At 39.4% G+C, this 22,554-nt stretch overlaps 1 protein-coding gene across 1 annotated transcript in view; it reads left to right on the forward strand.

Annotated features, from left to right (window-relative positions):
• Positions 1-22,554, forward strand: part of LOC145392114 (putative neural-cadherin 2) — a 613,300-nt gene that overhangs the window by 356,127 nt on the left and 234,619 nt on the right. Inside the window, exons 9-10 of the mRNA XM_080266567.1 lie at positions 15,311-15,371; positions 15,633-15,706. Coding sequence (XP_080122693.1) covers positions 15,311-15,371; positions 15,633-15,706 — 135 coding nt within the window. The remainder of the gene's footprint in view (positions 1-15,310; positions 15,372-15,632; positions 15,707-22,554) is intronic.

The following is a 22,554-nucleotide window of genomic DNA, read 5'->3' on the forward strand; positions in this document are numbered from 1 at the left end:
GGAGATGTCTGTGCTGAACATGGGGAAAGGTTTCACCAGGAAATTGCGTAAATGGAGAGCCGATATCAAGGCCGATTCATTCAGAACATGATGGGCGACTATTATTGGACGTTACAGCGAGAAAGTAGTTGCTCCTACAAAAGAAGAGTGAGAAGCACTCTTAATGTGCAAAAGCCTTGTAAGAAAGTTTTGTATAAATCAGTTTGTGCTTAGCATGTGATATAAATAAAAAATCATGTCTGACATTACTTGTTTTGTCTATAAATGGACTTACTGACACTTATTTAACGAATTTGTACGCTTCAATGAATTTTCTCACACTTTTGATGTAGGCCTACTACGTCAAGGATACGTGGTAGCCAAATTTTAGGGTCTGATTAGAAACCGAAAGTACCAAACTAGAAACAGCTGAGCATAAGTTAGAACCATTTTGGCTGTTGACCTGTGATATACTCGTCTAGAGACAGGAACAGCAAAGCAAAAAAAAAAAAAATTAAATAAATCTGGCTGTAGGGGTTAACATCGAAGCACAGAGCCCTTGTCTAGAGGTGAAACTTTTAAAAGTCTGCCCTAAAACGCACTACCAAGAAGGAACGAATAAGTCTGTGTTGGTTTTCTACTCTGTGTACTTCTCTCTCCCCTTTCTTTCTTTTCCTTTTCTTTCCTCCTCCCCCCCTTTCTTCCTTTCCTTACCTTCCTCCCACTTTCTTTCTCCCCTGTGCCTTTAACTTTTTGTTCTCCTTGTCCCTTGCTTTTCTCCTTCCCTCCCTCCTTAATTTTTCCCCTTGTAGAAAACGGGTGCTAAGTGCAGGTTCGTTGTTGGTGTATGTGATGTAGGTGGAAGGATAGTGTAACTCATAACATCTGATGGCGATTGAATGGACAGCAGTGACACAAGTAGGTAACATAATAATTGAGGAAAGAAGAAAAGATGATACGTGGGAAAATAAAAGCGATGGGATGGTAGTAATGATACTGTAGTGGTGGTGATGACAGCAGTAATAATGGCAGTGGTAGCTGGTGATAGAAGTTGTAATGATATAAGTTGTTGGGATGATTTTGGAAGTTATGACACTATCAGTGACAATAGTGGTAGCATGATAACTTTTTCACCTGGGAAGGCAAAATTTTGCACAGTGGTGTGTCATACCCCAGATCACATATGTACGGGGTGGGAACCTCAAATGCCACCAACTCCATGGGAGTGGGCCCCACGTATTCCAGGCAATGCGGGAATGCACAGCCATAGTTAATTTATATATTTATTTATTTGTTTTTGTATTCAGTTATTTTTAGAGGGTGGGCAATGCCGGGAATTCCTGCTAATGTTTCAACCAAGCCTGGAATAATACAGCAATACGAAAGTTAAAAAATAAAATATATTTTTTCCACAATAGGATATACAAGAGTTAACTAAACTTATAGATCATCTAACTAACCATCAACTGAGGAACCTTTAGGTTCAGTAACTGCACGTAAATTCAGGAAGCACTTAGGCCAGTTACATCTTTCTGTCCGATGACTCTAATAAAAAAAATGCTGTCAATGTAGCTGTAACAAGAAGGCGCACTCAGAGTGTGACATACTCGCTCACCAACCCATTTCAGGGCCGGATAATTTATTTTGCCAGGTGACTCTGACCTTTGATAAACTGGTTTCAGAATAAAACTGTTTCATTCTTGCCTCTTAACATTTGCTTTTCCCAGTGACCCTGAGTTTTGACCTTCCCTTTGACCTAGACATTTAATTGTGCTTTCTCAAAATTGAATATTTTTATCATTCTTTTAACCTGAACACCTCCACGAAGTTTAGTCTACATCAGATAATGACTTTAAGCTGACCTTGCCATGTGACCTTGACCTGTGACCAATTGATCTAGAAAAACATTGGGTCTGCCCTTTGGGTGATTGTCAACCATCCACAAAATTTCATCCATATCAGATCAAAACTGCTTTTGTTAGTTTGTTCGCACTCAGACACGATGGATCGAACTTTGACCTTGTCCTGTGACCCTGACCCTGGACTGGTTGTTCTCAAAATTAAATCTCTTTGTTCATGACTGACTGTTAACCATCCACCAAGTTTGGTTCAAATTAGATCGAACCCGTTTGAGTTGACCTTGCCCTGTGACCTTGACATTTGACCTTTACTGCTGACCTTGGCATTTGACTGATGGGTCTGAAAATCGAATCTTTTCATTCTTGCCTTATCCTTAATCCTCTCATTATCTCTGGTTTAAATCGAATAAAAACTTGAAGTTGACCTTGCCCCTTTGACATATTGTTCTAAAAAATGCTAAGTTTATTTCTTGACTAACTTAAACCCTTCCACCATGTTTGCAAAAAATTGGCTCAAATGGACTGAGTTATTAACAAGTACACCCACAGACCGAATTTCGACATGCCCTGTGAACTTGGCCTTTACTGATTGTTCTCAAAATTGAATGATTTTATTTTTGCCTTTCTCTCAACCTGTTGCAAAAATTTGGTCAAAAATGGTCAAAAAAACGTTTAAGTTGATTTTGTTCGTGCAGCGTTTGACCTCGTACTGTGACCTTGACCTTTGACTTATTCTCAAAATAACAGGTTACTCTATTGGGCTGTCCCTACACTGTTTCGCAATTTTTTTTTTTTTTAATCAGGTAAAAACTGTGTGAACTATTTCATGAAACACACACACACACACACACACACACACACACACACACACACACACACACACACACACACACACACACGCACGCACGCACGCACGCACGCACCCACACACACACACACACACACACACACACACACACACACACACACACACACACACACACACACACACACACACACACACACACACACACACACCATTAAAACACAACACTCTCTCGCTTTGCTAGCGTGGGTGAAATAATAACTAGCATTCTTGGTGACTGTATCTACTGGACCCTCAGAACACGGCAAAATGAGCCCAAATCCTTCAGTGTTTGACAATAGCCAGGCCAGCACGAGGCGGGGACGTTTGGCAATTTCTAGGTTCGATTGGAAAAGTAATGTCAGAGTGCTGAGTGCCGTGAAATTTTAGAAAAGCCTAAATATCCCGAAAACTTTGCCTCCTGGAGCACTGCTGAGGGGCATCAAACCCTTTCTGTAAGTACCTCATGAGATTTCAACCTCCAGTGCACAGTTGCTATTGCTAAAGCTAAACACTCAATTCTCAAAATAACAAAACTTGCCTGTTCTGACGACAGAGAATTGGTCCCTCGCTAATAGTAACTCGATAACTTGCTGAAGACGACATTTCTACCCCCAGTCCCTGGTAGGGACCAGTAGTAATATTGCAGTAACCATAATTAACATGATGTTCACCTCATTAACGCGACACCCACACGCCTGCCCCGAATAGTCTGGGTAATGAAGTGAGCCCTGCCCATTAAGAGACTCTCAGTATCCGGACCTCGCCACCGTATTATTCGGCGTGGTGGTAATGTTTTGGTGGTGGTGGTGGAACGGATTGGCGGGGGGGGGTTCTGTGTAATGCTTTGGCTGCCGTCATTATGATGTAAATGAAAATATTTTTTTCTTGTCTTAACGATCCTCATGCAGTCAGTAGGAGGAAAATCTAAGCCATCTTCTTGATATTGCTGTCCTTGTCAATAGCGTGAAGTGAGAGTCGTAGTAGCTATTATTACTACTAGGTAGGTAGTATATTATCATCCCTGGACAATATTTCGTTTAGCTTCCAGGAGGCTTTTTCAACATAAAGTGGTTATTATAACTCTCACTTATCTTTACCACAAAAGGTTTCCCTTACGATGAATGATATCGTCAGAAGATTACGCCATCTGATTCAAGCCTAGTTTTTGTGAGTGGGGGGAGGGGGTGTTTGTATGGACATTATTGTGGCTTCTGCAGTTTTTAGATCAGTGTGCTATTTAATGCTTAACAGACAGTATTTCAGGCCCACTTTGTCGAAGGACTGAACTGAACTGTACAAGCAGACTTATCTTGCTACTGATATTATTATAGTCTTTTTGTATTTACTTGGGAAACTGGCCCATCCCCCCGCTGCTGCAATCCTGAGTCGTGGTGGCATGAAATATGATCTTTGGGTATGAAATATGAATAAGTGTTCTTGGTTAGTCGTTAAACCAGCTCTCCAGTTTTCCTACACTTGATCATGAACAGAACCGAAGCGGTTTATGGATCTTCATCAGGTTAATGTTACAACAAACACGTTGCTGAGCCGCCCGTCAGGTAGGTATCGTTTATCTTGAGTAGTGAGTAAAAACAATGAATCCTGGCATGTTTAATGGGTCTGATGAAGCTTTGCTTATTTTGTGATGGTAGTGGTAGTGGGAGGGTAGGAGACGGGGGAACCTGGAGTGGTGATTATGTTGTTTTGGTTGTTATTGTGAACTGAGTATGTTTTGGGTCCTTAATGCTATGTACTGACAAGGAATGCACAAACAGACTCACCTAACTGTTATTACTACTAGCCATGCCTTATAACAACTAGGATGGCGACAGCCTATGGACCCCTCGGTCTCGTTAATGAAATGTTTTTGCATTATTGTTGGACTTTGTTGAGTGAATAAAGAACAAGAAAATAATAGAGCGTATGTGAGTAAAGCGGAGGGAGAGAATGGAAGAGGGAGACTGAGATGAACGCGAAGGAGTAGCGACACATGAATGAATGTGGTATTGGATACGTGGAGGACCGCCTGATAGTCGAAGATCGGGCACCATCGAGCCGAGTTATTCTTGGTCACAATAAGAGGAGTTTCTATGGACAGTCTGATTACTGTTAGGTTGCATTTTCTGATAATTCACCCCTACGAATTTTTAGTTCCTCTCTGTGATAACCAATGCAGTCCTTAATTACTTGTTCAAAGACGGGACCAGTAAATATATTACGATTCACATTACGATTCTGATCCGTTAAAATGCTAACGTTTCTTCTACTTTTTTATATCTGTGACTTGATTTTGGAGAAAATATTTATCATCAACAAGCTAACCTTCTTAGAAGTCAAGAGAACAATACCATACTTATATATCAGAATGTAGCTGCACTACATGACACCTCCAAACCTCTTTTCATCAGTCACCTCTTCTTCCCGCTACGCCAAGTCTCTCTCCTTCTAGTACTCTGCCACTTCATCTGTTCTCCCTCTTTTTCTTTCCCCCCAAGCTTTCCACCGTCATGTAGCATATTGTTCCATCCCATAAATAATCCCTCTCTCTCCCACCCCTTTCATGCCTTTCACATACAGTATACTCCACTCCATCTCTTCACCTCGTTCTCAGTCTGCTCGTTCTTCCTCCAGCTTCACTTTTGCATGCTATGATACTCATCCCATCACTACGATGACGTCTCTTCATTATCGCGGACAACGCACTTGCATTCAATCGATGGGAATAAATTTCAAGCAACTCTTTTACTATATTAGTTTAATTGGTTTCTAATACCATTAGCCGGCATTACTCAGTTTAAGAAGTTAATTGGGAGAGATTCGACTCATAGCTAAGTTACATATTAACCCCTTCAGTGTGATAAGTGTATCATGCAAACATTGGGTTATCTTATATTGCAATGGAGACATCCTCATATAGTGGAGCAGATAATGAAGACTTTATCTAACGAGATAGCTTTTTAGCACTTAAGTGTATCTGTCTGACTGTTTCCCCAAATCGTTTAATTGGTCAGAGGTTAGCGTCTGTTTATCAGTTTGTGTTTCTTTCTGTCTGTCCGTGTACGTCTGCTGCCTACATCAGTCTACCTGTCTGTTTGTCTGTCAGTCTTTTGTTTATCTGTTCTCCTATGTGTCAGCCTGCGACTGTGTGGTCTGTCTGTCATTCCAGTTTTCTCTCACTCTGCCGTTCGAAGTACGTGACACTTTCTATCTGCGGTTGCATATCCTTATGTCATGTCCGTATCTTTATGTTTGTACATGTGTTTACCTATTCCTTTACAGCAGAGGTTCCAAATCTTTGGCTGATCAAGTACCCCTCATGGTAACTTTATCATCAACAATGGACTTTTTTGTACGCGTATAGAAAACTCACCTGAATTTGTGTAATTGCAAATCAGTTGAACAAACTCCTTAATTAGGGAGAATATAACTTCTGTACACAACGATGAAGTTAAGAGGGAGAAGCACTATACACTTGAGAAACAAATTTTTCTTTACTTATATAGATACTGTTAACGTGAACACGTAAAACGATAATAAAAATAGTGTACTTGCGAAAAGTATATATATAATGAGGTTTTTTACGACATAGAAGAAAATCATACTTAAATAAGACGCTATTTTAAGCTTAAAATACAAAGATTTGATCAGAAGAAGAAACATTTTCTTTTGGTCTAGTACTTAGCACCTGAGGTGTTCCTTGTGAGGTAATAGGGGATCCAATATTGTTTTTTTTTTATTTTTTTTTTTTAGTACCCCGAGGCCATGCTCTACAGACAGCCTAGCACGAAACGTCGCACAAAATAGATTCCACGCTTGCACATGTATGGCGTAAGAAATGCTAATCCGTTTATGGCCAGGACTAATTGAGTCTTGGATTTCAGCAAACGCCCGACGTTTTTATTCTACTGAGTGAATCAGAGGATACTGAAATCTTAATACCGCTAAAGGTAACTCTCTTCTGGGAGGGACAGTTCTAGTATATTATTTAGCCAACACCAGATGATTCCTTTTAGTCAAGGAGTCTCAATGTTCAGAGTTTTTAAAGACTATGCAAACAGCTCAGGAGCATGAATATCTCATGAGACCAGAATTTAGTCAGTGTCATGAGTATCTTGAACAAGTGGTCATTTCCAAAATCTTGAGAACACTCCTTGGACGTTGTTGTAGTGTGAGTAGGCTTACACATCCAAAGCGGATAGTTTACACATTTATTCTGTGCCTTCCTCATTTAAATCTGCGACCCAGTATCTAATTTACATACTTAGAGAGTATATAGAATAAGGAAGGCAAAGATCGAATAACAGTGAAACATAATCTCCCTCTCGTGCACTCCCTGAAAAATATTTCACGCACCCCTTGGGGTACTCGTACCTTAGTTTAGGAACCCTTGCACAGACGTGTATTTATCTACATTTACCTATCTATCTATCAGTTCATCTCTGTTCATCCATCTGTCAGTCTATCTGTCTATCTATCTGTCGATCTGCCAGTCTATCTGTATATGTTTAACTGTCTGTCAATCTGTCTGCATGTCTATCTGTATATATATCTGTCTGTCTCTCTGTTCATCTGCCTACAGTTTGCTGCAACTTGATTAACTTCGACCCTTCGACGGAAAGATCTCAAGGGGATTTCTAACCCTGCTTAGCGAACCCGCACCTGGCGTTCTCTCTCTCTCTCTCTCTCTCAGTAATAAACTCTAAAAAGCTAAAAAAAAAAAAAAAATCCACATGCAGTAAATTCATAGAACGATATTAGAAGGAAAGCTAGAACATTAATTTGTCAACTAAGAGCCAATACGAACTACATATTGTAATAAAAAGAACGAAGATTCCGAGATTATTCTTTGGTTACATAAACAATACAAACCAAATCAGGTCTGGTATTGGCCCATTAATTGGTCAGAATGGGTAGCTACTATCAGATAACTACTAAATAGCATACTGCCTGAATAAGCATTCCGAGCCAGTACTCACCACCGAGAATAAAGAAATTTGTAAGTGGCAGCTCAAATTACCCGACATCGCAGTCACAGAACATGATGTAATAAAACGTTTGAGCAACAAGAACATCATAAAAGTCCTGACCCAGATAGATTTTTAACCTAAAGTTCTCGAATAAGTTGAAGATAAACTTTCTAATCGTCCAGTATACTGTACATTTTAGTATGTCACTAAGTGAAGGAAAGGTCGTCGAAGATTGGAAGTTGGCACACAGTATATGACTCCAGTTATTAAGCAAGGTGGCCACAAACTTCCAGAAAACTACAGACCAATCATATTAACGTCTATGGTATGTAAGCTGCTGGAAACCATTAGTAGGGTCAAGGTAGTAGATTGCCAAAAATATATAGAGGTAAACAACACGGATTAGTAAGGAATAGGCAGTGCCTCACAAATGTACTCAAGTTCTATCTATCTATCTATTGCCAGACGCCTCAATCCCGTTTGGGATGGCCACAAACAAATCGTCTCCAAGTCGCCCTGTCCCCCGCCATTTCACTGCCCTGCTCCCAACTCACACCCCCCTCTCTCATATACGAGTACCTCTCCACCCCATCTCTCCATCTCATCCTCGGCCTCCCCCTCCCTCTTCCCCCCTCCACCTCACTCACATACACTCTCTTCGTCAGTCTTTCACCCTCCATCCTCTCCACATGGCCAAACCACCTCAGTGTGTTCCTCATAACGCTTCCTATCACATCCACATCCACATCACAACGCTCCTTTATATCCTCATTCGTCAGCCTGTCTCTCCATGTGACTCCACAGGCTCCTCTTAAATAACTCATTTCCACTGCTCTCACTCTTGACTTGTGTCCTTCCAACAACGTCCAAGCTTCACTTCCATACGTTAGAGTTGGTATCACAATACTGTCATGTAGTAACATTTTCACTTCCATGCTCACTTCCCTGTTTCTTATCACTGCTTTCAAAGAACCAGCAACCTTTCTTCCCTGCTGTACCCTTTCAAGCACTTCACCCTCCAAACCTCCATCCTTACTCATCACACTACCCAAGTACTTAAACGTACCCACATTTTCCAATTCCTCACCATCCAACCTCGCTGTACATTCACTGACTTCACCTTTCTCAAAGACCATCACTTTACTCTTCCCTACATTCACCTTTAGATTCCGTTTCTTACACACTCTCCCAAACTCATCCTGTAACAATTTATTTCGTCTCCATGACAGAACTAAATATTTGGATACAGTATTCCTAAAGGTCCTCAGATGGACCTCTCATGTCAGATCACTTGCTGAAACCGCCTTAAAGAAACTTAGATTATTGTACAGAGTTCGTAGGTCCTTCGCAGACGAGCAGTTGGATATAGTTTATAAGAGTCATGTGCGCTCTCAGCTGGAATATTGCTCACCCTCGTGGAATGGGTGTGGGGAGGTTGCACCAAAGTAAGTAGACAAAATTCGAAACAAAGTTGTTAGAATTATTAACAACCCTGCTATTATGCACAAACTACCTACACTAAAGGTAAGGAAGAATGTTCCCTCCCTTACATTATTTTACAAATACTTTTATGGCAAATGCTCAGTCGAAGTTGCACACACACACACACACACACACACACACACACACACACACACACACACACACACACACACACACACACACACACACACACACACACACACACACAGAGGGAGAGAGAGAGAGAGAGAGAGAGAGAGAGAGAGAGAGAGAGAGAGATTGTGTTCTTAGCATTTTCATCTTAATGCTACTGTATTGTTCGTGCACTCCTGTGACATAGGTAAACAATTACCCATTGTGTTAATGCAATGATGGTGAGGTTTGTGCAGGGATAGATTAGGATTTGGTGGTAGTTCCTGACCTTTGTCCAGACCTGACCTGACCAATTGTGAGTAGCTGATGTCACCAACAAAGCTACATTAAGTGTCCCACATTTTGCCTTATTAATTATGTGTGTGTATGTATGTAGCATGTGCAGGCATAACGTTCAAACATATTTCATTCATTCATTCATTCATTGCCAGACGCCATGTATCCCAAACGGGGTGGCCAAGGGCTTAGAGTTAATTGTTTTACAGGGAGGGGCACTAATCCTCCACCAACCCCACTTGAGGTAGGGATGCCAACAGCATCTGGTGTTCCCAGGCGGTCACCCATCCAAGTACTAACCAGACCCAACGTTGCTTAACTTCGCTGATCGAACCGGACATATACTGTAGATAATTATCTGTTTGTAAGTACCGTACGGTACTTATCTAATGTAGTCAAGCTAGAAAAGTGATGACAGTGCATCACTAAAAACTCATGGTAAAAAAAGAATGCATTTATAGCTTTAGTTTCTTATTATTGCCTGACTGCTTGCTCATTATTGTTCTTTCATTTCCATTCTGGCACCACTTTCAACTGTTCATCTGAAATTTCCTTCAAGTGTTTCTGTACAGCAAGGTGCTACATCTCAATTCTTTTCCCTATACAGCAAATGCCGGAGGATCTGGAGGCAGGGGGAGAGAGCCTTCTGATGTACAATCTTTGTCTTCCACTTCTGTGACTAGGTTAAGTTATAGCATTAAGGTCGTACCACGTCGCAGGGACTGTTAGGTCTGTGTGGTCTGTGTATCTATGTAACAATGTGTCCTCTCTCTCTCTCTCTCTCTCTCTCTCTCTCTCTCTCTCTCTCCCTTGTCTACCCTGACTGTGCATTTATAATTTTGTTGTTTTAATTGATAACCCAGATTACCTACTGTAAGTGAGAAAGGAAGAAAAAGAGGAGGAAAGAGAGAGGAAAAAGGGCGAGAAGCGGAAAGGGAGAAAGGACCGAAGAGGAGAGAGAGGGGATGGAAATGCGTGGTAAAGAAGAGGGAACTGGAAAGACGGGAGGTAGGAAAAAGAACGGAGAAGAGGGGAAATGGGGAAAATGGAAAAGGGGAATGAGGAAAAAAGAGAGAGAAAAAAAATGAGAGAGGGAGGGGAAGGAATAAGGGAGTGAGAGGGGATGGAAAGAAAGGAGAACTGCTGCGAAAGAAAAGAGACAGGGAAAGGAATTACATGGAAGATGGGGAGTAGAAGGGAGAGGGAGCGAAAATGACGAAGTGAAAAGATTGGAAGAAAGATAAAACATCAACGGACCAAATGAGCTTTTCATGGCTGTTTGTTTCAGAGCTCACTTTGGCTACGACATCTATTCAGTGGACTCTTGTTTCACAAATTAATGCCAGAAGGAGAAAGTGTAGAAAGGCATCATATGACACTGAAAAACTATATTGGAAATTTCGTCGAAAAGGATTTATGGAAACCTACACCATATTAATCTGCAAGAGATGAAAGATTTTGTTAAGATGCGGGATTTGCCAGTTAGGTAGCCGATATTTTCTCAACGTTTCCCGATGTTTACGGTAGCTAGTTCCGGTTCTGGTACGAGTCACAGTTGCCAGTTTACCCGCTGTTTGGTGAGCCTAGTTATCTTGTAAGTAATGCATTAATTTTTGTGCTCTTTTTCTCAATAATGTTTTTATTTATGTGCTTGCTTGTTAATTATGTAATTCAAGTTTGTATGCAAAATAAATTACAGTGTTATGTAATGTAGGAAAACTCTGGCATGTTTTGATATCTCCTAGTTAGTAACTGTTGTTGCTAGGGGATGATACGCAAGACCAGCATGTCCTAGAATGTTGGTGAAGTAGATCATTCTAGTACAATGCAAGCTTATATAAGGATCAATAAGGGACTGGAACAAGTTCAGACGGTTTTCAGTTCAGTTTGAGTGTAGTGCAGTGCTGTTAGTGAAGTTTGTGTTGTGTTGCTGGCAAGCATCAAGTGTAATTGCTGTTAGTGAAGATTATTTTCGGTACTTGTGAAAGCAGTGAAGTGTTGTCTAGCATTAAGTGTAATAACAGCAAAGTGTTGTCAAGCATTAAGTATAGCAGTTAGTAAAGTTTGTATAGCTCCAGTGCTTGTGAGAACAGTGAAGTGAAGTTGGAAAGCATTAAGTGGAATTATCTGGAAAATAAAGACAGTGAATTGTAGAACCCAGTGTTTATTTACAACACCTCAGCTGATCTTGTGTACTGTACACCTTAAGGCTGACCATAGGAAGAACAACTCACTGGTCAGTGTCCTTCCTGTACTGAACTACTGCTGTTGGAGCCTGTAGCGGTGTAAGGTGCAGACGTAACAATATTAAATGTAAAAAAGGTGTTTCGCTGTTGTTGTATTGTCTGATCTGGGTAAGAGGATATCAGATTTTTCTGTGAGTTAGCGTTGTAAGTGGTTACCTGGGGATTAGAATTCAGATACTTCTCCAAGAGATTTTCTCATATCATTATTATGATGCATTTTACCACCTTCCAAGGGAATTTCTTCAATATTACTTCAAACCAATTGAAGACGAAATATTTTGCTTAATGCGGTTGGGAATGTTTGCCAATAATACCGGTATTATACCTATGTGCTTCATTTCTAGTGTAATTCGAGTGTTTATTGTGAACTGCTTATCATTTGTCATATTACTGTGCTCTTTGGAAATTGTATATACATGTTTCATTAAGTTACAGATTCAGAATTTCTAAACTGTACACACGGTTTCTCTGGAGTATCATATTTATTACTCTCCACTGTACCCTAATTTATCTGTATCTTGACTTTAATATGGTGGCAAACAATGAACACAATGTGTTAGGTTACAAGAGTCAATTGCGCTCTCAGCTGGAATATTGTTCACCCTCGTGGAATGGATGTGGAAAGGTTGCACTAAAACAGCTGGACTAAATTTAGGACGAAGCTGTTAGAATTATTGATAACCCTACTATTACAAATGAACTACATTCCCTACAAGTAAGAAGGATTGTTGTCTCCCCTGCATTATTTTGCATATACTTTTATGGCTAATGCTCAGACGAAGTTGAATCCAATGTGCCACCTATCCACACCTTCCCCTGCTCTACACGGGTATATGGTAGCGCCCATGACTGGACTGTCATACTGCCATATAGCAGAATTCTTTTATTCACCGAACTGCATCTCTTTGGAACTAGCTTTTCCAGTGTGGTTTCCCCCCAGTCTTCAGCCTATGGCTGTTCAAGTCCAACCGTCAGATTTTTTTTATGAAAGGACACCAGTAATCTGGTGTATGGATTTTTTTTTTTTCAGTTGTTTTTGTCTTCCTCTATGTTGTTATTGTTTAAAGAAAAAAAAAAAAAAGGTGTGTGCATACTAGAGAACTCCACAAGGTTAGGATGATACTCTCTCGTTTGAATTCAAATACTCTATCCATGAATTCAACCGATTTGTTTCTGTAATTTCCCGTGATGCAGTCTTGCATTGTTGACTTGCCTTTAAACCATTTTCTATAATTGCTGTAAATGTAAATATATTTCTTAATTTACATAATTTCCATATTATGCTAAACTTTCTTTTAGTTGCATTATTTAGGACACAACATTAATCAATTCTGAAATCTACATGACACATTTCAGTTCAAATTATATATTATCATGGTTTACTTGGATTACCTACATACTGGTGAGTTCGGTCTGTTACCGATTTTGGTATTATCAGCAGATATTGATATTTTCCATCAGAAACCTTTATCAGTATCATTAGCATAATTGAGAAACAGTGCGGCACAAACCTGACCTGTGTGGGATCCCAAATGCAACACTGAATTACTTAAATCACACGCTTCAAGCTTCTCAGCAAGTCTTTTATGATGAAACTTATTATATACCATTTGGAAAGAAAATCTGCATAGAGTGTATAGTCGATTAGTTGTCGTGCATATATATATATATATATATATATATATATATATATATAATATATATATATAATATATATATATATATATATATATATATATATATATATATATATATATATATATATATATATATATATATATATATATATATATATATATATATATATATATATATATATATATATATATATATATATATATATATATATATATATATATCCATCAATCCATCATCCAATCCTACGTTGCCCCATGACGAGCGTAGGCGCCCTGGGCTAGTCAATATGGTCCTGACATTTAAGAAGAGAGTGTCAAGCCTCACCCATCGCTGAGTGGCATTATTTCCTGGATATAAACCTTCACCGGCTCAATCCGATTGGAATGCCGTAATTACCCACTAAACTACTAGGTGCCAAAATATGGTTATATGGTTACCACCCTGCGTAGTACTTCGTAAATGGTGTCCTGGTGTACAGGAAACCACTTGGCTTGTCACTCAATGTAGAGTCACCCACAGGCAGAAGGAAGAGGAAAGAATGAAGGAAAGAAAGAAGAGGGAGTGTAAAGTCAGCCATAGGCAGAAAGACGAGAAAAGAATGAAGGAAAGAAAGACGAAGAGGATGGAAGGAAAGAAGGATGGTGGAGAGGAAAGGGCAGACACCCGAGAGCAGTGTACATGGAGTGAGTGGATGGAGAGCGCCCCCACCTACCACTTAATATATAAAAAATTATATATATATATATATATATATATATATATATATATATATATATATATATATATATATATATCCACTAAATAGACTGTTATTGCCATGACACGACTTTTTTTTTTTTTTTTTTGCATAATCCATACAGTAAGATGAAAGAAGTGAAAGGACAAGCAGGAGGGGGAAGTGAAGGAAGAAAAATGAAATAGGCAAGGGAGAGCCGGATGGGAACGTAGATGTGGAGCTGGAGTTAAGACAGAAAAACGAGAGAGAGAGAGAGAGAGAAGAAGAAGAAGAAGAAGAAGAAGAAGAAGAAAAAGAACAAATGAACAAGAAGAAGAAGAAGAGTGATGAAGCAATGGAAGACAGAAGGAAGGAAAAGCCATAGAGAGAGGGTAAGAGGAAGAGGAGGGAACAAGCACAGGTAGTTAGGAAACCAAACAACTAAACAAACCAAATGTTATTTTCGAGATTAATTATTACTGAGCAGCTTATAACAAAAGTTTGTATTCGATGAGTCACAGAAAGCATTAGAAAGTAGAAAAAAAATACGATAGTGGGACGGAGAAAAATGTTGTGGAAGTTTGCTTTTTTCCGCATTATTAAGAGCCAGCGAGCAAAGCGACTGAGCTATGTTTACTATCAGTTAAGTTTGAAAATGAGCGGCCCGACCCGTCCATGCTCTACCCGACCGTCACGCCAAGCAGAAGTTAGTAACTGTACTCCAATGTGAAATAGAGTTGAAATTCTTTTTGCACGTGATACATTCACTCAATAAATTTTATCAACTAAAAACTCACCCATAAAGGCATAGGAACCCCTTGGAATCTCGAGTTTTACAAAGTGTGTGTGTGTGTGTGTGTGTGTGTGTGTGTATGTGTGTGTGTGTGTGGCGGGGGGAGGGGGGTGAATGTTTCTGTGTGTGTGTGTGTGTGTGTGTATGAGTCTATGTCTGTGTGAAAGTGTATGTCTGTGTGGGTGCATGTGAGGGGTGTCTTTCGTTCCAGTATATTTTCACTGTTCAGCTACCATCATGCCGAAATATTATATCAGAGGGAAATTGAGATAACATGGATATTCCTCGCTCGTAACGCGCTCTTAATGTGCACTTCACTGATAAATTACTGTCACCAACTTCATCACTATGGTAACTTTGTCGTCGTCTTCTTCAGGTAGCGGCCGAAGATGGCGATGGAGGTCCACATGGCAAACTGCACTACACCCTCTCCTGGGATACCTCTATTTCCCCACACCCCTCCCAACCTGGCTCACACCCCTTTCACCCCCATCCCAGCGACAACAGACCCCTTCACTCCCATTCCGGCACATATCTTAACCCTCCTACTCGTCCATCTCATTCAAACTCCACCTTTCATTCAGAGTCCACTTCTCATTCACCCTCTCGTCCCTCTTATTCGGGGTCCTTGCATCCCAGCAGCCCTACTCCTCCTTCTTCTCACGAACCCAGTCCCCCATTCCCCCTCCCTTCACCCCATCCCGTCCCCGCTGAGCCGTCACTTTCGCACTTCGCTGTGGATCCCGATACAGGAGCCCTCAGTCTGATCAAGGTGAGTCTGTCAGAGTATCAAGTTTTTGTTTACACTTTCTGGTGGTGTAGTACATTCAGGGCTGTATCTGAGGTGATGATTATGTACACTCAAGGACAAGAGTTCCCTTATTACTGCCAACTGTTTCACTGCGTATACATCACACTTATGGCGTATCCGCCACGTACCTCTGTGGTGCACCTTATCAAAGAGAATCCTTGGACAGAAACACTGGAAGCTTCTTTCAGCTAATAATATTAGCCAACAAAAGAAAGTAAAAAGTATAAGATATGATATACCAGGAAAACTTTTATCTCCAACTACACAGTCCAAGACAATAATACCTCCTGTCATTTGGTTAAATCAATCTTCCTTTGTGCGTCGGTAGGTGTAAATGTTAGGACTCCATATTATAATTACAAATCATAATAGATAGATAGATAAATAGATAGATAGACAGACAGATAGAAGCAGCAAGTCAGAGGTATTGTGTCTGCAAGAATCGAGCAATGCTAAACATGCTTACACACTCTAACTCAAGGAATGCTTTATAGGCACATGACAGCGCCTAGTGACCATCCACACACATACACACATACTCACACACAGGTTTTTAGAACATTCCAACAACAGTGTAACACACAAGGCACGACCCCTGCTACACCAGAATTTAGGAAGCAGAGCTCAGAAGGAGACAGGCCATAGAACCGGCAGGTAGTAGGGAGAAGGAGCCTAGCAACATGAGCGAGAGGGTGGAAAAGAGAGAGAGAGAGAGAAAGAGAAAGAGCGAGACAGGGAGGTTAGCTCGCGGGACTCTATACTTCACTCATGTGTGAGAAACTTTGTTAATATTTCCGAGACAAATAAAAATAGTCCCATACTCATCTTTACCTCTCCTGTCATTACATGACAAAAAGGGAACGAAGATTTTTCTATTTACAAAACTACTCACGTATAACAACCGCTCGTCCACGACCCTAATATATGTATAACTGATCTACAAAACTTAACTACAAGTTTCTACAAATTATATTATGAGATATGGCGGCAGTGGACGTACGAACCTCGTCTACGAATCTATAGTGAATTTCTACAAAAGCAGGCGAGACTCTAACGAAGATTAGCTTCAGTTCTACAGTGAATTCCTACAAAATACAAGCTACAAGCCTGCGAGTCTGCAAGCCTGCAAGCCTATGAGTCTACAAGCCTACGAGTCTACGAGTGTACAGTTGATTCTGCATTATCAAGATTGAAAACAAAAAATACCTCTAACAACCAACAACTCACAACCAGCTCCTGACAGTATTCTCTCCAACCCCCTCTCCGTCTGCCCGATCATCACGTTGATGTAGTTTAACAAAATATTGATACACTCTTGCAATTTCTACGATGAACCAACGAACTACAACCATCTGCAATCAACTACAAGTAACAACTCTACGAGTCGTCTGTATATTCTTCTACACGCACCTACAAGTAGCAGCAGTCTTCATCCCACAACGAGTAAATCACAAGAGAAAAGGACGGAGAATACATCGAGAAAGAAAAACAAAACAAACAAACGAAGAGTGAGACACGACTCACAACTCACAACCACCAGACCTCACCCTCCTCTCTCTGCTACATCCACCCAACCTCCACTGCTGACGCAGGAGTGCGAGGTCAAGACGACGAAGCAAATACCAAGTCCATATTCACAACTCATCTTACTCACTCATCTTCACTCAAGTTACTCATCGCTACTCATTTACTCACCACAGCTACCAGTGTGGGAAGTCGACGTCACCATAAGTGGTTGCTGGGACAACATGTCAATCAACCCGTGAAGGACAACGCTATCACCACGTGCAACACCACTCACACCATTTCCACCACGGAAAAAATTAGTGAGTTACATAGTTACTTCATTTATACAATACACAGTAACAGACACAGTGATAAACAACACATTTTGCACAAACATGTAAAACGTGCTGTATTGTTACAACTTACGTACACATACTTACTTCAGTTATCTGCATAACTCAAACACTAAATAATCACCAACAATAATTATTCTACACTGTATATATTCATTCATTAATTGTAGCATTTAGGATACAAAAACCCACACTGGCAGATGAAAAAAGATATATTCCAAACAGTTTCGGCGACAGCTGTCGCCCTCTTCAGTGGATCTACAGACCAAGAGTGGTACATACAAATGCTGAGAAGCTGCTTATATGCAGGGTGAGGACACGTTTTCCCAACCACACCTGATGTGACCTCACCTGACCCTCCCTCTACTTTGTCCACGACCTGAGTGAGGGATTACAAGGGGCGGCAAGGACCTTGCCATTAATCTTCTCATCACTGGATCTAATTTATACATTCCTTCACTATGGTTAAAATTATTATATCTCTCTGTACATACAGCTTCCACAATCCTACGTTTCTTATAGTTACTACATTTGTACAATATTTGGCTAGAATTCCAGTCGATTCTATGGTCGTTTTCCGAAGAGTGAACGTACACTGCGTTATTTATGTTGCCTATCTTACAAGCATACTTGTGTTCCTTAATGCGAGTGTCCAAATCCCTTCCCGTTTCACCAACATAAACCAAATCACAGTCTCTATATGGAATTTTGTATACCCCTGCAGTTTTGTTACTAATTGGTTTATTCTTTACCAGCATTGATCTTAAGGTGGAAGTATATCTAAATGCAATGTTTGCATCCAAATCATGACTCACAGACTTCACCAAGCTAAGATTTGACACATACGGAGTCATACATCACGGTTCCGTATGTGTCAAATCTTAGCTTGGTGAAGTCTGAGAGTCACGATTTGGATGTAAACATTGCATTTAGATATACTTCCACCTTAAGATCAATGCTGGTAAAGAATAAACCGATTAGTAACAAAACTGCAGGGGTATACAAAATTCCATGTAGAGACTGTGATTTGGTTTATGATGGTGAAACGGGAAGGGATTTGGACACTCGCATTAAGGAACACAAGTATGCTTGTAAGATAGGCAACATAAATAACGCAGTGTACGTTCACTCTTCGGAAAACGACCATAGAATCGACTGGAATTCTAGCCAAATATTGTACAAATGTAGTAACTATAAGAAACGTAGATTTGTGGTAGCTGTATGTATAGAGAGATATAATAATTTTAACCATAGTGAAGGAATGTATAAATTAGATCCAGTGATGAGAGGATTAGTGGCAAGGTCCTTGCCGCCCCTTGTAATCCCTCACTCAGGTCGTGGACAGAGTAGAGGGAGGGTCAGGTGAGGTCACATCAGGTGTGGTTGGGAAAACGTGTCCTCACCCTGCATATAAGCAGCTTCTCAGCATTTGTATGTACCACTCTTGGTCTGTAGATCCACTGATGAGGGCGACAGCTGTCGCCGAAACTGTTTGGAATATATCTTTTTTCGTCTGCCAGTGTGGGTTTTTGTATCCTATTTCATGGTCACGATAGTGTGACTCTTCAACCGTAATTGTAGCATTTATTTACTACCAACGAGTGTTACCATTTTTACCTACATAAAATACGTACTTCATACATACAACTATACATTATTACCTGGTACATCTACAAAATAATAAAGAAAATACACCATCACAGTTACTCAGTGAGCGATTAAAAGAACTGTATTAAACATTTATTAATTAAAGCTACCTAGTGGAAACAGACAAATTAAGTTACAGGGAAAACCAGGAAAAGAAAAAAAATATGGCCAACACAAATGATGTCAGCAAGAATGAACATCTTCAACACAATCGTGAAGACAAAGATTTCCACACAATGTTGACACATATATTGCCCACGATAGGTACAATTGAACAAGTCAGTGTATATAGTTAATACTGTATATATAGTGTGTATATATATATATATATTATATAAAATAACAAAATATGGGCTATATAATATCATTTTCAGTAATATCTGTGCAATATAAACTAAACCTTAAGAATGGGTCCCAAGGAAATTAGCCAGCAATTATGCAACCTCGAACAACACCGAAAAAGCGTAGACAAATAAAGAAAAACAAACTATAGAAAATCAATACATAAAAAAAAAGAAAAAAATACAGTACGATCACATAACAAACAAATGAAAATAAGCGTGTTACTACAAATGCCAAAATACCACATAAACTCCTTCTATCAGTGAAACAAAAAGCAAATTAGTGTTCTCCACAAGCAAGTGGCATGGCACATCATCACATAAACTCCTATATGTGAAACATAAAGCAAATTAGTGTTCTCCACAAGCAAGTGGCATGGCACATCATCACATAAACTTCTATAAGTGAAATAAAAAGCAAATTGTTGTTTTCACGAGCCATTGGCATGGCACATCATCACTATCATCGACCGCAGCATGACCGGATTCAATGTCAGGACTGCAATTATTACAATTATGTAACTACAAACGATATGTAACAATTATATAACGACAAACGATTGCATTATATTACACTTCCTACAATTATGTAACGACAAACGATATGTAACAGTTATGGAACGACAAATGATTGGATTATATTACACTTCCTACAATTATGTAACGACAAACGATTGCATTACATTACACTTCCTACAATTATGTAACGACAAACGATATGTAACAGTTATGTAACGACAAACGATTGCATTATGTTACACTTGCTACAATTATGTAACTACAAACAGTATGTAACAATTATGTAACAGTTGCATTAACAAGTTGTAACTTTTATGTAACTTTAACTACAGTTATAAGGCCAACACAGTTATGTAACAGTTGCATTAACAAAATGTAACTACAATTATAAGGCCAACACAATTATGCATTACCACAATATTATGTAACAATTCATAAAATGTTACAATTATGTATTACTACAATGTTACTACAATGTAACAATTACAATACAATTATGTAGCAATTCACAATGTTACAGTTATGTATTACCATAATGTTACTACAATATTATTTAAAATCATACAATTTTACCACAATTCTGTATTACCAGACTCATCATACAAGTTAGGTGAAATGTTAGACATTACTAAAGGGATAACTCATTATGTAATGTAATAACCTAGCAGTATTACCATTGCACAATTATATGCATATGTCTGTTATACATACACATCTTACGAAATGGCATACAACAACCATTGCATTTGTTTAATTATGTATACAACTTGTTTAAAATGTAATATTACTGGATCAGTACAATATTGTCATGAATATTATGTCTATACAATATTATAATCAGTATTATGCACTTATAGATTAGCATATGTCCATGATGATTGCTGTCGGAGGACCTTCAGCGGTGTGACCGAGCAATGTTAGGACTCCATATTATAATTACAAATCATAATAGATAGATAGACAGACAGATGGAAGCAGCAAGTCAGAGGTATTGTGTCTGCGAGAATCGAGCAGTGCTAAACATGCTTACACACTCTAACTCAAGGAATGCTTTATAGGCACACAACAGCGCCTAGTGACCATACACACACATACACACATACTCACACACACGTTTCTAGAGCATTCCAACAACAGTTTAACACACGTGACACGACCACTGCTACACCAGAATTTAGGAAACAGAGATCAGAAGGAGACAGGCCATAGAACCGGCAGGTAGTAGGAAGGAGCCTAGCAACATGGGCGAGAGAGAGAGAGAGAGAGAGAGAGAGAGAGAGAGAGAGAGAGAGGGCGAGACAGGGAGGTTAGCTCGCGAGACTCTATACTTCACTCGTGTGTGAGAAACTTTGTTATTATTTCCAAGACAAATAAAAATAGTCCCATACTCATCTTTACCTCTCCTGTCATTGCATGACAAAAAGGGAACGAAGATTATCTACTTACAAAACTACTCACGTATAACAACCGCTCGTCCATGAGTCTAATATATGTATAACTATCTACAAAACTTCTCTACAAGCATCTACAAAGTTATTTTAAAACAAATAGTCCTCTTAAAAACCTAGTCAGAAGGTTGTGTCGTTCTTCGGTTGCGGTCAGTGGTTGCAGCACCTTGCTAGCGGCAGTCTTTGAGTCATTCATTTTAAACAGAAGAGTCACTCGTTGTAACCGGGAAAGAGCTGGCCCCAGGGTGGCTCCAGGCTCATCATTCATTTCTGAGTTGAACTGGATCCTAGGCGATGTTTCCAAAGGATCTGATTCATGTTCACAGAATCTTATGTTGGGAATTTTTATAGATGCCTTAAGATTCTTTTATGAATTCGAAGTCGCAGTAACAGAATATCCTCATCAGGGTTGTCTTAAATCATTTTTGTTCCAAGAGTTCCTAAGGGTCTGGCAATAATCAGCTTTGCTGTTCTAGCTATTTTACCTTGCCTCGATACCGTTGAAACCCAATGGGATTTTGCTGAACTACTTAATAATTTCCTTAAATAGAAACCCCAGATGTTAATATCTATCTATATCTATTTATCTGTCTATCTATCTGTCTATACGTATATCTATATATATCTATATCTTCTCTCTCTCTCCCTCCATATATATATATATATATATATATATATATATATATATATATATACACGTGTGTGTGTGTGTGTGTGTGTATGTGTGTGTGTGTGTGTGTATACGAACTTTGTTTTATTGAAGTCTACAGAGGTGACAACTTTCTTTAGTTTGTATATTTTTCTCAGTGCTTCTGACTAGGATATGATATTCGTTGCTCAGAACATTAGGTAAATTTCAAAACGCCATGTTGCTTTTAATTTTAGAAATCAGGTTTGAATTTGAAAACTCAATCAATACCCTGTCCAACGAACATTGTATCCTCATCAGAAGTACCGAGAATGGCATAAATAAACTGAATAATGCGGTCACCGCT

Source organism: Coenobita brevimanus, chromosome 21 (genome assembly GCF_032717465.1).
Source record: "Coenobita brevimanus isolate Jiangsu-jjx chromosome 21, ASM3271746v2, whole genome shotgun sequence".
In the NCBI taxonomy this organism is placed as follows: Eukaryota; Metazoa; Arthropoda; class Malacostraca; order Decapoda; family Coenobitidae; genus Coenobita; species Coenobita brevimanus.